At 33.9% G+C, this 13,853-nt stretch overlaps 2 protein-coding genes across 2 annotated transcripts in view; both read right to left on the bottom strand.

The window, feature by feature from the left end:
- The window catches only part of LOC114339139 (uncharacterized), a 31,952-nt gene extending 27,891 nt beyond the window's left edge, over positions 1-4,061 (bottom strand). The window contains exon 1 of the mRNA XM_028289772.2: positions 3,787-4,061. Coding sequence (XP_028145573.1) covers positions 3,787-3,973 — 187 coding nt within the window. The 5' untranslated portion in view covers positions 3,974-4,061. The remainder of the gene's footprint in view (positions 1-3,786) is intronic.
- A 5,780-nt stretch (positions 4,062-9,841) lies between these two features.
- On the bottom strand, positions 9,842-13,129 carry LOC114339147 (dihydroorotate dehydrogenase (quinone), mitochondrial). Its single transcript, XM_028289781.2, has 2 exons — positions 12,988-13,129; positions 9,842-11,379 (listed from the first exon to the last, which is right to left on the bottom strand). The coding sequence occupies exon 2, from the start codon at positions 11,370-11,372 to the stop codon at positions 10,212-10,214; it is 1,161 nt and encodes a 386-aa protein (XP_028145582.2). The 5' UTR covers positions 11,373-11,379; positions 12,988-13,129; the 3' UTR covers positions 9,842-10,211.
- Positions 13,130-13,853: the final 724 nt, after the last annotated feature.

Below are 13,853 nucleotides of genomic sequence, written 5' to 3'. Positions count from 1 at the left end.
GAGCATGCAATGTAGAATACATAAATGGATGTTGTTCTGAAGCTGTTTTCTTGTGGCCTTTTTTGTAATTAACTATTTTTAATGAGAATTAAGCCACAATTTTACTAAAGAAATTATTTTTCTTAACATTTCGACGTCCAAATCCGATGCCATTGTCAAAGTACAAAAAATATTAATAAATTAACAAGGTGGAATGAAGTAAACACTTCTGTTGTAAACACAAAGGAGTGGAAGTACAAAACGTTTTCGGTCAGGCTGACCATCATCAGTGTAGAATAGAATAGAATAGAATACTTTATTGGTATAGCTTTACAGCTGCCATCATAAAGATGGATATACACGTCAGATATACAACACAATATAGTCACAGACACATAATCAAATACCTATACATACACTTAAATTTTAGATTTAACATAATGTACATTGATAAATATGAAAATTATTAATATTAGACAGAACTCATAACAGCAATCTAGTTGCTAAGTATTCTTCTACACTGTAGAATGCATGTTTACATAGTATACTTTTCACAATTCTTTTGAATTTCACCGGATGCAAAGATCTAACTTCATTTGGAAGATGATTATATAGCCTGACCCCCACATAATCTGTGGACTTCTCAAATTTGGATAGTTTGTGACCAACAGTAACAAACTGATTGGCATTCCTAGTTGAGTATGCATGTAAATCAGAATTTCTCTTGAATGAATGTAAATTATGCTTAATATACAATATGGATTTCAAGATATATATGGAAGGCAACGGTAAGATATTGTTATTAATGAAAACTTGCTTACAAGTATGCCCAAAAGGAATATTGAAGATAAGTCTAATAATTCTCTTCTGTTTAATAAACACTGTGTCTGATTTTGTGGAATTACCCCATAACGTAACATTATAAGTAAGGTGACAATAAACCAAAGAATAATATACATTAATGAGAGTTTTAATACTGAGTGTTCTCTTCAACTGTACTAAAGCATAGAATGAACAATTTAGTTTCTTATTAACATATTCAACGTGAACATCCCAACTCATAAACTGGTCCAAGAATACACCTAAAAATTTTATGTTTGGAATATTTACAATTTCAGGAATAGACACAACTGGCATATTTCGTTTGCATCTAAAATGTATATACGATGTTTTATCAATATTCAGTTGTAGCAAGTTTTGTGTACACCATGTTTGGAATAATCTGATAACCCTTGACACTCTATTTTGAAGCTCTACGTATGTATGTGCTGATACAATCACAGATGAGTCATCTGCGTACATTACAATGTGGTCATGAGTAATATGATCGGGTAGGTCATTGACAAAAATAAGAAATAGCAGTGGTCCCAACACAGATCCCTGCGGCACTCCTACATCTACACTGAAGATGTCTGACCTTTCCTTGTTTAATTCAACATAGAATTTCCTCTCCAGAAGATATGAGTTCAATAAATTTAACATGTTACCTCTTATTCCGTGGACATACAATTTGTTAAGGACAAATTCAAATTTAAGACTGTCGAATGCTCTGGAAAGATCAAAGAAGATACCCACTACAAGAAGACCATCATCAAGGTGCCTATAGACAGATTCCATAAATACTTCAGTAGCCCCCTCTGTTGATCTTCCGGATCGAAAGCCATGCTGTTCTGAACACAGTGCATTATTTTTGTCCAAAAACTGTATGATCCTAGTGTAGTAAGCTCGTTCAAAAATTTTTGAAATTACATTTAACAAAGAAATAGGTCTATAATTATCAATACAAGTGTGATCGGATTTTTTATATACTGGAACAATTTTACTTAATTTTAGGTTTTCAGGAAATTCACCTGTGTTGTATACTAGGTTAATTAAATATGCCAGCGGTTCTGATATAACATCCTTGATGTGTTTGATCATTCTTGTGTTTAATTCATCATTTCCAAAAGAATGTTTATTTTTAAGACCACAAATAATATCAAGAACCTCATCAGATGTTACTGGAAAATAAACAAAACTGTCTATAGTCCACCTATGTGATAAAGTACAGTTTTGAGGGTTATTGTCAAGCCTATTTTTTAGTGCATTATTTCTGTCATTGAAATGGCATGCAAAATATTGAGCTAAATTTTTATCATCAGATATTAGTTTGTCTTCAATTTTGAGTTTAATTTTATTAGTACTTTGCTTTCTCCCTATAGTTTTATTTACTATACTCCACATAGTTTTTTGTTTATTATTACTACTTACAATTTGAAGATAATTGAATTCCCTTTTCTTTTCAGCAATAAGATTATTGTATTCCTTCTTGGTAGCTTTATACTCATTCCAGATGTTACTATTATTAGAGTTTTTAGCTTCATTAAATAGGTTTTTTAATTGTTTACTCCTAGCATATATGTCATGATCAACCCAACCTTTACTTTTATGCACGTCCTTACCTATTTTACTTTTAAGGGGACAGTTTGAAGTAATAGCAAAGTTTAAAGTATCCATAAATTCGATAAAAGCGTTATTAGTATTACTTTCATTGTATACCTCGCAAAAACCAATCCTCATTAAGTCTTGTTTTAGGATGTCTAAATTATTATCATTTAAACACCTAAAACACTGCTGTTTTATATTAGATTCCATCCTATCCTGATTACGACCTACAACAATGTCAAAAATAATGGCAAGATGGTCACCCATATTGGGTTGATTGACTTGACAAGTATGATTCATAGTGATATTATTAGTAGCAATGTAGTCAATTTTTGTTTTTGTTACTTTATTGTTATTCATGAAAATACGTGTTGGTATATTTGGGATATTAAGAGACAAACCAAACGATTGAAAAAGATCATCTAATCGAAGTTTTTCATTGCTCTGAATTAAGTAGTTGATATTAAAGTCTCCACAGAGATAAATTTTATCAACACGGTTGTGAAAATGACCTAAAATATTAAAACAATTATTTATAAAAGAATCTAGATTGCTGTTAGGCGTTCTGTACACATTAATGACTAGAAATTTACAGTTACTGATTAAAATAGTCACAGCACAACATTCAAAGCTTTCTTCCTCAGAGAATTTACGGCAATCAACGACTGAGACTGCATACTTGTCTGTCCCAGATTTAGATAAAATAAGAGTTCCACCATGTATTTTATTTTTTCTAGTAAAATGGGTTACTAAAGTGTACCCTGGGATATAAATAAGATTAATATTATCCTCATTACACCAGTGCTCCTGAATACATAGAATGTCAGGTTTTTCAGCATTAGAAAACGTCCAGTGTACAAGTAATTGTAACTAGCCACTTCAATAGGTATAAAAACCTCTAAAATATATTATTGTTTTACATTCTATATTAAAAAGTGGTGGACATTAAGTCGATGTCTTAAGATTTAAAGATCACATGTGAATGTTTTTCATCCTTGCTCGAAAATTGCACAAGGTATGTACTTGTGTTCAGGTGAGAGGTTACGAACCAAGAATTAACTGACAGTTGGTTCGTAACCTCTCACCAGGCGAATAAGTATTAATTGGCTGACCAAGAAAAAGATGGTGCGATAATTTAAGCAATTTAGGAGGCTAATATAAGAAGAAACAGCTACATACAAGAAAGTAGAAGAAGAACAATAATAAAGTGTTCATGCAACAAGTTGAAAGAGAAACAATACATAGATAGTAAATACCAGAAACACATATAGAATTTAATCTATTCAATTCATTTAAAGACTATGCATGTGTAGATATTAGAGAATAAATTATCAATATTTTCATTTATAATTAAATGTTTTTCAATTGGTTACATTGACTTACATTTTGAATTTCTTTCTGCATCTTCGTAATCGTACCATTGCGGTAGGATTTCCGCACAAACCTCCATCCAAGCCTGTTCTTTATCATCTTTGTTGTTATAATCCCGATGCTTCTTGTTGTAAAGAATTGATCGTTTCTCTACAGCTGTTATGAGAGATTCGACTCGAAAACAAAAATCTTCTGCCATTGAAGCGGTTATTTGGCCGCTTAATTTGAAGTTCTAAATGGAATCAGATCAAAACCGTCCGACCCAAACACCCTATAAACAACCAAGGATTCTATAAGTTTGGGTACGCTTACGTTACGGTTCAGAAACCGCATAACCGCAACGTTTCGATTGTATTCGATTTTCCGTGACGTAAGGTTTTAGACGTGTGTATACGTCCCTTAGGACGGGATTTTAACTGCTTGCCAGCAAATAAAATCGACTCAAAAGTAAAATAAGTTATACAGACAGATAGGGGCCTGACAGATAGGGCTTTTCAACAACAGTCATTTGTTTCGAGCTTCCGTCATATTATGTTGTATAATCTGTATATAGGTTGATTGATTAGTGGGGTAAAGCGTGGTAAAGCTCAATAGGGCTTTTCATCGATTGTCATTTGTTTCGAGCTTCTGTCATATGTTGTATCCTCCTCTATCTTTTCTCCTTCGTAATTATGTAGTGGCGTCATGTAAGTCGTTTGACTATTTCTGTTCAATTCTCTCTCTCCGCGCGTGTTGTTTTGCTTCGGAGAGTGAGTAACCAGTCACGTCTTTTATTTGGCCCGACCATCGTAATGGAGATCTTCCTCTGGATCTTCTGCCCTCTACGTTGCCTTCAACTATCATTCGTTCCATGCCTTCTCTTCTTCTAGTTATATGTCCAAAATATCTCAGTATATTTTGGTTAATAGTTGTGGTGAGTCTAGTGTTTATGTTAAGTTCGGCTAATATTGAATCATTTGTGCGATGTGCGGTCCATGGTATGCGCAACATTCTCCGGTAGATCCACATTTCAAATGCCATTATACGTTTTGAATCTGATTTTTTGATGGTCCAAGTCTCTGAAGCGTAGGTGGCGATAGGAAATATTAACGCTCGAACAAGGCGTAATTTTGTGTTTTTTGTAATGTCAGCATTCTTCCATATTTTTGTGAGTTTGGCTTTTGCCGATCTGGCCATTATGATGCGTCTACGGATCTCGTCTTCGCATCTTCCATTGTTAGTAATAACGGAGCCTAAGTAATTAAATTGTCTGACCACTTCGTAACCTGCGTAACCTGATAAGTTTCTTATCTCCGTTTGGTTGTTTCTGATTCTATCGATGATCATTACTTTGGTTTTCTGTATATTTATTTTCAAACCATATTCCGTACTCACCATTCTTAGCCTATTCATAATTTCTTCCAGTTCTTCTGGTGAAGACGCCAATATAACAGTGTCATCAGCATAACGTAGGTTTTTGATTTTTCTTCCTCCTATAGTTGCTCCACCTTGCCATTCCTCAAAAACTTGACGCATAATGTGTTCCCTATATATATTGAACAGAATGGGGGATATTACACATCCCTGTCGCACTCCAGATTTTAATTTGAAGTTTTTCGAAACCACATTATTAACTCTTACATTAGCGGTGTTATTTATACAGGGTGTTTCATTAATAATTGTCCATATAGTAACTGGAGAAACCTTAGCACAAAATACGAAGATTTAACCTAAAACACCTAAATAAAATGCGGTTCCTTACTGAGTTACAGGGTGTTTTATCTATAAATTTAAAAACTATATTTGCTCAGTATTTTAAAACCATTCGGCGTATCCTTTTCATACTTAGCAAAAAGTGCGACTACTAGACACCTTACTAAATTACGACAAACAAACGTTTCTAGCTACTACCAGAGGCGTACGACAGGGGATGGTGAATGGTTGACCCTTCTCAAATTCTACGCCACTGGAGGAATTACTATTTTAGTGCCTTTTTAGATTCTCCAATACTTTTTACGTAAATAATATACTCTTCATTGGTAACGATAAAGTCATTAGTTTTCGAGATATTTGAAGTTAAATATGAAACGGCACAGTTATTTTGATTAATTTATGATATTATGATTCATATGATTAAAATTTAAAAATTATTTGTACCCAGTACTTTAAAACTATTTGGCGTATCCTTATCATACTTGGCAGATAGTGTAGGTACTGTAAACCCTTCTAAATTAAGATTAATAGACGTTTCTAGCTATTACCAGAGTCGTACGACAGGGGATAGTGGCTGGTTGACCCTTTCCAAATTCTACGCCACTGACGAAATTGCTATTTTAGTGTACATTTTTGATTTTGCAATACTTTTTATGTAAATAATATATTGTTCATTCGTAACGAAAAAAATGATTAGTTTTAGAGATATTTGAAATTAAAAATGAAGCGACACAATACATTAATCAAAATAACCGTCCCGTTTCATTTTTAACTTCAAAGATCTCGAAAACTAATGACTTTATCGTTACGAATGAAGAGTATATTATTTTCATAGAAAGTATTGGAGAATCCAAAAATTGAACTAAAATAGCAATTTCGCCAGTGGCGTAGAATTTGGAAAGGGTCAACCATTCACTTTCCCCCGTCGTACGCCTCTGGTAATAGCCAGAAACGTTTGTTTAACATAATTTAGTAGTGTGTATAGTACATATATTTCCTGCCAAGTATGAAAAGGATACGTCGAATAGTTTTAAAATGCTGAGCAAAAATGTTTTTTAAATTTTTAGATAAAACATCCTGTAACTCAGTAAGGAACCACATTTTATTTAAGTATTTTAGGTTAAATCTTCGTATTTTGTGCTAAAGTTTCTCCAGTTACTATATGGACAATTATTAATGAAACACCCTGTATAAAGTTCTTGTAATGAATAGATTAGATGTTATGTAATGCCAAGTTTGATCTTCCAGTATCCCATTTCGCATATATTTCCTGGTCGTCCACAATCATCTGCTCGGTCGCCCATTTCACACCATTCGACCCCGAAATAGATACGGCGCCGGTTGCTAGCCGGATTGCAAAGCACAGAATTTCCTTGCCTAGTCGTCATTTCATAACGCTCTCTGGGAAGATAATCAGGTGGTTTCCCATTGCCTGCCTGATCGCATTATCACAGCCGGTGGAACTAAGATGTAGTTGCCGCCTGTGAGTATTTTACAGCAGACCTGTATGAATCACACAGCCCCAGCGCAATAATGACGTGCCTGCTGCCCTATGTCATGCCCTCAGTTGATCCGCGGGTACTTATTCGGTTTAACCTTATTCGTACCTGTCCTGCATATCTACAGGAACGTTCCCTATCAGCCATTGGGACGCGCCGTGTCGGGGTTGAGGACATCCCTCTCCCCAATTCGTCTTCCGTGAAGTACTGAAGAGCCCCTACTCAGTTCAGAGCTCCTCCCCCACGCAAGCTAGGATCGGGCACATATGTTATATAATCTAAAAAATAAAAATGTATACCATTTTTATTCAGTTGCAATGCGAGACCAAAAATGTCTTAATTTTTACTTAGATTAGAGAGCACAACCAGCACTCTTATCGACGATTTCACCTCTTGTTAGAGGCTCTTCAGATAATGCATAGGTTGCTTTCTCTAATCCAGTAAATTTTTCGACACATATGAGTCCCACACTGCAACTGACGTGAATGGATTAGGTGACTAGCGTCATCTGGCAATTGAAAGATAAAGTTTCTCAATCCTAATAGCAACATTAATAATATTGAAAAATATTAAAAATATTACTAAAAGATTTTTAAATTGAAAACTTAATGGTAAATTTCCCTAGTGACACCTCCAAGGCTTCTACAATTTGCAAGCCAAATGGATGCTGCAGTGAAACTTTATCTTTCGTTATATAATCTGTGTATAATATTACATACACGGATTATACGACATATATGACAGAAGCTCTAAACAAATGACTGTGAATGAAAAGCCCTATAGATACGCTATAGTAATAGATAGCAATAAAAGTTAATAACAAAAATTGTAGCCAACTTTAAGCTTCACATTACAAAATTAGTAAGAATGTTACAGGGCGTTCAATAACACAGTGGCAGACCAAACTTATGATTTTTTAAATGGAACACCCTATATTTTATTTTATATTCGAAATCCTGTTAACTTCTCGTAGCTTGCCACCAATTAATGGACCAGTAGCGTGGCCACCCAGATCACCAGAATTTAATAAACTGGACTGATTTTTTTGGGGTTACGTTAATAATGAAGTTTATAAAATATCTCCAACAACAAGAGATGAGATGAAAATAGAATACAAAGTTTATTTCGATGTGCTAATTTACAAATGCTTCGTAGTGTAAAGTAGCTCATTCAATGATCGTTTTTAGGCGTGCATAAATGTGTTAGGAGAGGTAATTTTGAACACCTCATGTAATTAATTATTAGAAATATTTTGCTTAAAGTAGCTTTTAATTTTTTCAAACGTTTTTCTTTGCCAAATGTATTACTGATAACTTATTAAAAGTAGAATGTCATTCTACTTTCATCTTTTAACAATGTAGAACCTTAGAGATACCCGGCACTCAAATTTTATCTGTTTGTCCTTTGTTAAGTGTATTCGTAGTTATATGTTAATTTAAGTTGCCACAAAACTATTTTTCAAAATAAATGACATTCGAGGGTACCTTCATTTTTATTGACGAAATGCCCCTGAAGATGCTCTAGATAGCGAAAGTATACTTGGGCAAGATTAAATAAATTCAGTGCTCGATATCTGCATTTAACTTTGTAAAATTCATATATTCGAGCATTCAACCATTTCCTATTTTACAAAATAAATTTTGTACGTATATATATTATGTGTATGTATAATGTAAATATAAATTGTATAGAAGTATTTAAATTCAAAATAAATGTAAAACCTATTTTTGGATGGGGAAAAAGAATTTATTACGCGACCTTCATCTCTTCGGAGAAATAAATTTTGTACGTATATTTATTATATGTATGTATATATAAATTGTGTAGAAGTATTTAAATTTAAAATAAATGTAAAACCTACTTTTGGATGGGGAAAAAAGGATTTATTTCGCGACCGTCATCTCTTCGGCGAAATAAATTTTGTACGTATATGTATTATGTGTATGTATATATAAATTGCGTAGAAGTATTTTAATTTAAAATAAATGTAAAACCTATTTTTGGCTAGGGAAAAAGGATTTATTTCGCGACCGTCATCTCTTCGGCGAAATAAATTTTGTACGTATATTTATTATGTGTATGTATATATAAATTGTGTAGAAGTATTTAAATTCAAAATAAATATAAAACCTATGTTTGGATGGGGAAAAACAATTTATTTCGCGACCGTCATCTCTCCGGCGAAATAAATTTTGTACGTTTATTTATTATGTTTATGTATATATAAATTGTATAGAAGTATTTAAATTTAAAATAAATGTAAAACCTACTTTTGGATGGGGAAAAAAGGATTTATTTCGCGACCGTCATCTCTTCGGCGAAATAAATTTTGTATGTATATGTATTATGTATATATAAATTGTGTAAAAGTATTTTAATTTAAAATAAATGTAAAACCTATTTTTGGACAGGGAAAAAGGATTTATTTCGCGACCGTCATCTCTTCGGCGAAATAAATTTTGTACGTATATTTATTATGTGTATGTATATATAAATTGTGTAGAAGTATTTAAATTTAAAATAAATGTAAAACCTACTTTTGAATGGGGAAAAAGGATTTATTCCTTTTTCCCCAGGTTAAAGAATTAAGGTTGATGTTTATATTGCTGAATAGAGAATTACATAACCTTTCAAATGAGCTATCACACAACCCCTACTCTCATTTAAAAAATCATCGATTACGTCATCACGCCCAGATGGATGACGTCACTAGTATAGTATATACACCAAAAAGTCATAATTAAAAAAAAAAAATAGTCTCAGGTTTTCTCTCCAAATTCATTCTAGAGATAATGAATTTATTCTAACTCAAACTCAAACGTCCTCACTGTATATTGTCCGACACAGGATAGATATGTTCAGTTAATGAAAACAAGTTGACAGTTATAAATTTGATTTATTTTATGATTAATAACAATAACTTTTAACATAAAAGTAATACAAAATATTATTTTGGCATTAAAAAATTAAAACAAAAGACCTAACAAACAAGATATTTCCATCAGTAAATACATTTATAAAACACAGCCCATTTCAAAATCGTTCATAAATTATACACTTAAATATAAAGACTATTTTAAGTTGTTTATGTAAAAAGATAACATTTTTTATGTGATTTATGACTTCGCCGAATTTCTGTACCAAATAACTGAAAAGTATGTACCACATAAAAAAAATTCTAAATCAAAAGTATCATGTGTAACTTCAAAGTAATTGAAAAATGTGACTCATTTATGTAGCTACAGATTAAACAGACTTGCCAACAGCCTCTGTAATGTTATTAAACCCATCTGCAGTAATCAACTTGTCCAAGTCCTTTTTTATTTGACTTACAATCTCAGGCCCTTCGTATACCATAGAGGTATAAATTTGAACCAAATTTGCACCAGCTTTGATTTTTTCGTAAGCATCTGCACCAGTACAGATACCTCCTACCCCAATAATGGGCAAGTTAGTCAATCTTTTCATTTCTTTAATCATTTCCGTGGATTTTTCCTTCAAGGGTTTTCCACTCAGTCCACCAGTCTCTTTCTTGTTAGTGGATAGCAAATAATCCGGTCTATCTATTGTTGTGTTACTAATGATAAGTCCATCTACTCTACAAGCTGTTTGTTTAAGAACTTCAGCTATATCTTTTTTCTCTTCCGTATTTAAATCAGGTGCTAATTTTAGTAATAAAGGTGGTTTACTGTCCATCTTCAAATTATTTCTAGCCGCTATGGTTGAGCTTAAAAGTGCTTTTAATACGTCTTTATTTTGCATGCTTCGAAGACCTGGTGTGTTGGGGCTACTAATATTTATTACCAAATAATCACAAAACGGTCCAAATTTTTCAATTCCTTTTACATAGTCACCTACTGCATCATCTGATGTTTTATTTTTACCTAAGTTTACACCTATGATAACATTTTCCTTACTACTTCTTATGCGTTGAATCCTTTGTAGAACAGTATCATGGCCCTCACTATTAAAGCCGTATCTGTTTATGACTGCAGAATCTTCTGGAAGTCTAAAAACCCGTGGTTTCTCATTACCCGGTTGAGGATTGGGAGTCACTGAGCCTATTTCAACGAATCCAAATCCGATATCTTTAAGTCCTAGCACAGCTTTCGCATCTTTATCAAATCCAGCTGCTATACCTATAGGATTAGTGAATTCTTTTTGAAAAATAGCTACGTTTAAAGATGATGGATCATCATAATTGGATTTAGGGAGTAATCTATACTGACTTACGAATACAGCTAGGTTGTGCGCTCTTTCAGGATCTAGTAAATGAACCAAAGGCATAACCATATCTCTATAAAAGGCATTTCTATTTTTGTAGTAAGTTAATGCGGAGAAGCTGATATATCCACCCAAAGCAACTGTGATGAGAGATTTTAATTTCCGTGCAGAAGTGAATCTCATACTGACGCTGAAAGGAAAACACGAAAAATTACTTTTATTGCTATAAAACATTAATTAAAAAATTAAACTAGTCGATAACTCTTAATTTTACAGAACGGGATATGTTATGAAGACATCGACGGGGGTGCTACAAGGCTCGGACCTAGGACCGTTTCTCTGAAACATCCTCTACAATGACATACTAGAAGAGGATCTAGGAGAAAGGACACAGGCTAGCTTACGCGGATGTACAACAAAAGAGCACAACAAAAACAGACTCACAGTGAACACGGCTAATGCTGTAATGGAAAGGGTGAAAACGTGGCTGAATGATCGAGAGTTGACACTCGCTACACACAAAACGGAAGCTTTGATATTAAAAGGACCTAGAGACACAGAGCATATCTACTTCACACTCGAAGGAGAAAGAATAATGCCGACCAAAAAGGTGAGATACTTAGGAGTGATGCTGGAAAGTAAGCAGATATTTGTCGAACATGTCAGATATGCTGCACACAAGGCAGAACAGAGAGCAACAACATTGGCAATAATCATGCCCAATATAGGAGGTCCAGTTACGGGAAAAAGAAGGATCCTAATGGAACTGGTTTACTCCACAATTCTATATGTGGCACCGGTGTGGCATCCAGTAATGAACAAAAAAAAGTACAAAAACATTTAAGAGAAAGCTCAAAGAAAAGCCCTATCAAGGGCCGTGTGTGCCTACAGAAAGACCTCGACGGTAGCCCTACAAGTTATAGCTGTGGTACCACCAATACACCTGCACGTAAAAGAGAGAGAGCCAAAACATACGGCAAGAGTAACCAGGAGAAGACAGAAGAAAGGAGAGAAACCATCACAAAGTGACAGGAAGAGTGGGAAAACGAGCGGAGGGCTGCATGGACAAGGACTCTGATCCCTGTCGAGGAGGAGTGGGTGAAGTGAAAATATGAAAGTCGAACTACTTCTTCACGCAATTCCTTACGGGACATGGATCATTTAGAGCATATCTCGAGAGGATAGGCAAGGCAATATTATGGTAGTTGTAAAGTTGTATAGATTGTGGAGTAGACAACAGAACACTGTGTGTTCGCATGCAGAAAGTTTAATGACGACAGAGCATATAAGCTAGGAAATATAAGCAAAAGTAGGCATCTAAGGAGCACACAATTTTATGAACATAGTGACAAGGAGGGAAAGGGAGGTTAAAGCAGTGCTAGAGGCTGTGACAAAACTTGTTAAAAGGAAAGAGATTACTGAAAGAGGGAGACACCAGGGGTAAACATAAGCAACAAAGAGAAAAACAAAAGAGTAGACAAAGGGAGGCTACGCGCGCGAGAGAACGGTCTGGAAAGACGTAGACAGTAACACGAATGCATCCGGAAGCAAGACCCCCAGAGGGAAAACTGCGTTCGGATGTACTCCGTTTACTCTGAATCCAACACACGCCAGATTTACACACACGCCACCTTTAAAAGATTTACACTTTCACACAAAAAAAATTGACAGAACGGTTACTCATTTGTAGCAAGTTGGTTTAGTAGACATTACTAGTATTAAGTGTATTTTATTTACATTTTTAAATTACATACTTTTAAATCGTTATATACATCTAATTTAAGACAAATATACTTACGAGTTTGTTGATTAATTGAATCACATAAATATTTAAATTAATTAATCACTTTTTCTTATATTGTTGAGAATTAACAAAATTTACCTCTACATTCTACATGTGAGAAATTCAATTCATTCCGATTCTTCATGATCGATGTGTGCAAGATGCAGCTGTTCAAACTTAAATCGATTGTAAAATCGAAAGATCAATAACGGGCATGTCTAATAGTCCGACCAATATGTCAAATAAATAATATTTTCATATTTTTGAAACAATTAGGCATTCCAATGAAACGTCAAACATGGCCGGGTGTGGGCAAAATCTAACCTTACATCGAGATTAATTTGTAAAGAAAATCCTGTTTGGTTGTTTTTTTTATGTTAATTGTGTAGGGAAATCTGCGAAATTGTGATAACAAATTAAATATGAAGTGGTTTATCGCCTACAGAACTGAATTATCCCATATTAGTTACCAGTTTGTGTCAATAACTACTATGGGATAATTCAGTTATGAAGGCGATAAACTAGTTTATATTTATTTGCTATCACAATTTCGGTGCACAATTAACAATAAAAAACAAAACCAAACAGGACATTCTTTACAAAAACTGATGTAAACCCGATATTATTAAATTTTTGCCCACTGCCGGCCATATTATATCACGTGATTTGGAATGGTCAATTGACCATGCATTCCAAATCACGTGATATAATATGGCCGGCAGTGGGCAAAAATTTAGTAATATATGGTTTACATCAGTTTTTGTAAAGAATATCCTGTTTGGTTTTGTTTTTTATTGTTAATTGTGCACCGAAATTGTGATAGCAAGTAAATATAAACTAGTTTATCGCCTACAGAACTGAATTATCCCATAGTAGCTATT

Source organism: Diabrotica virgifera, chromosome 5 (genome assembly GCF_917563875.1).
Source record: "Diabrotica virgifera virgifera chromosome 5, PGI_DIABVI_V3a".
Classification (NCBI taxonomy): Eukaryota; Metazoa; Arthropoda; class Insecta; order Coleoptera; family Chrysomelidae; genus Diabrotica; species Diabrotica virgifera.
Note: the sequence above shows the minus strand (reverse complement) of the source record. Positions and strands in the feature narration are given on the sequence as shown.

Coding starts and splice junctions, on each gene's coding strand:
- LOC114339147 (XM_028289781.2), bottom strand. CDS start 11,372: ATGAGATTCACTTCTGCACGGAAATTAAAATCTCTCATCACAGTTGCT.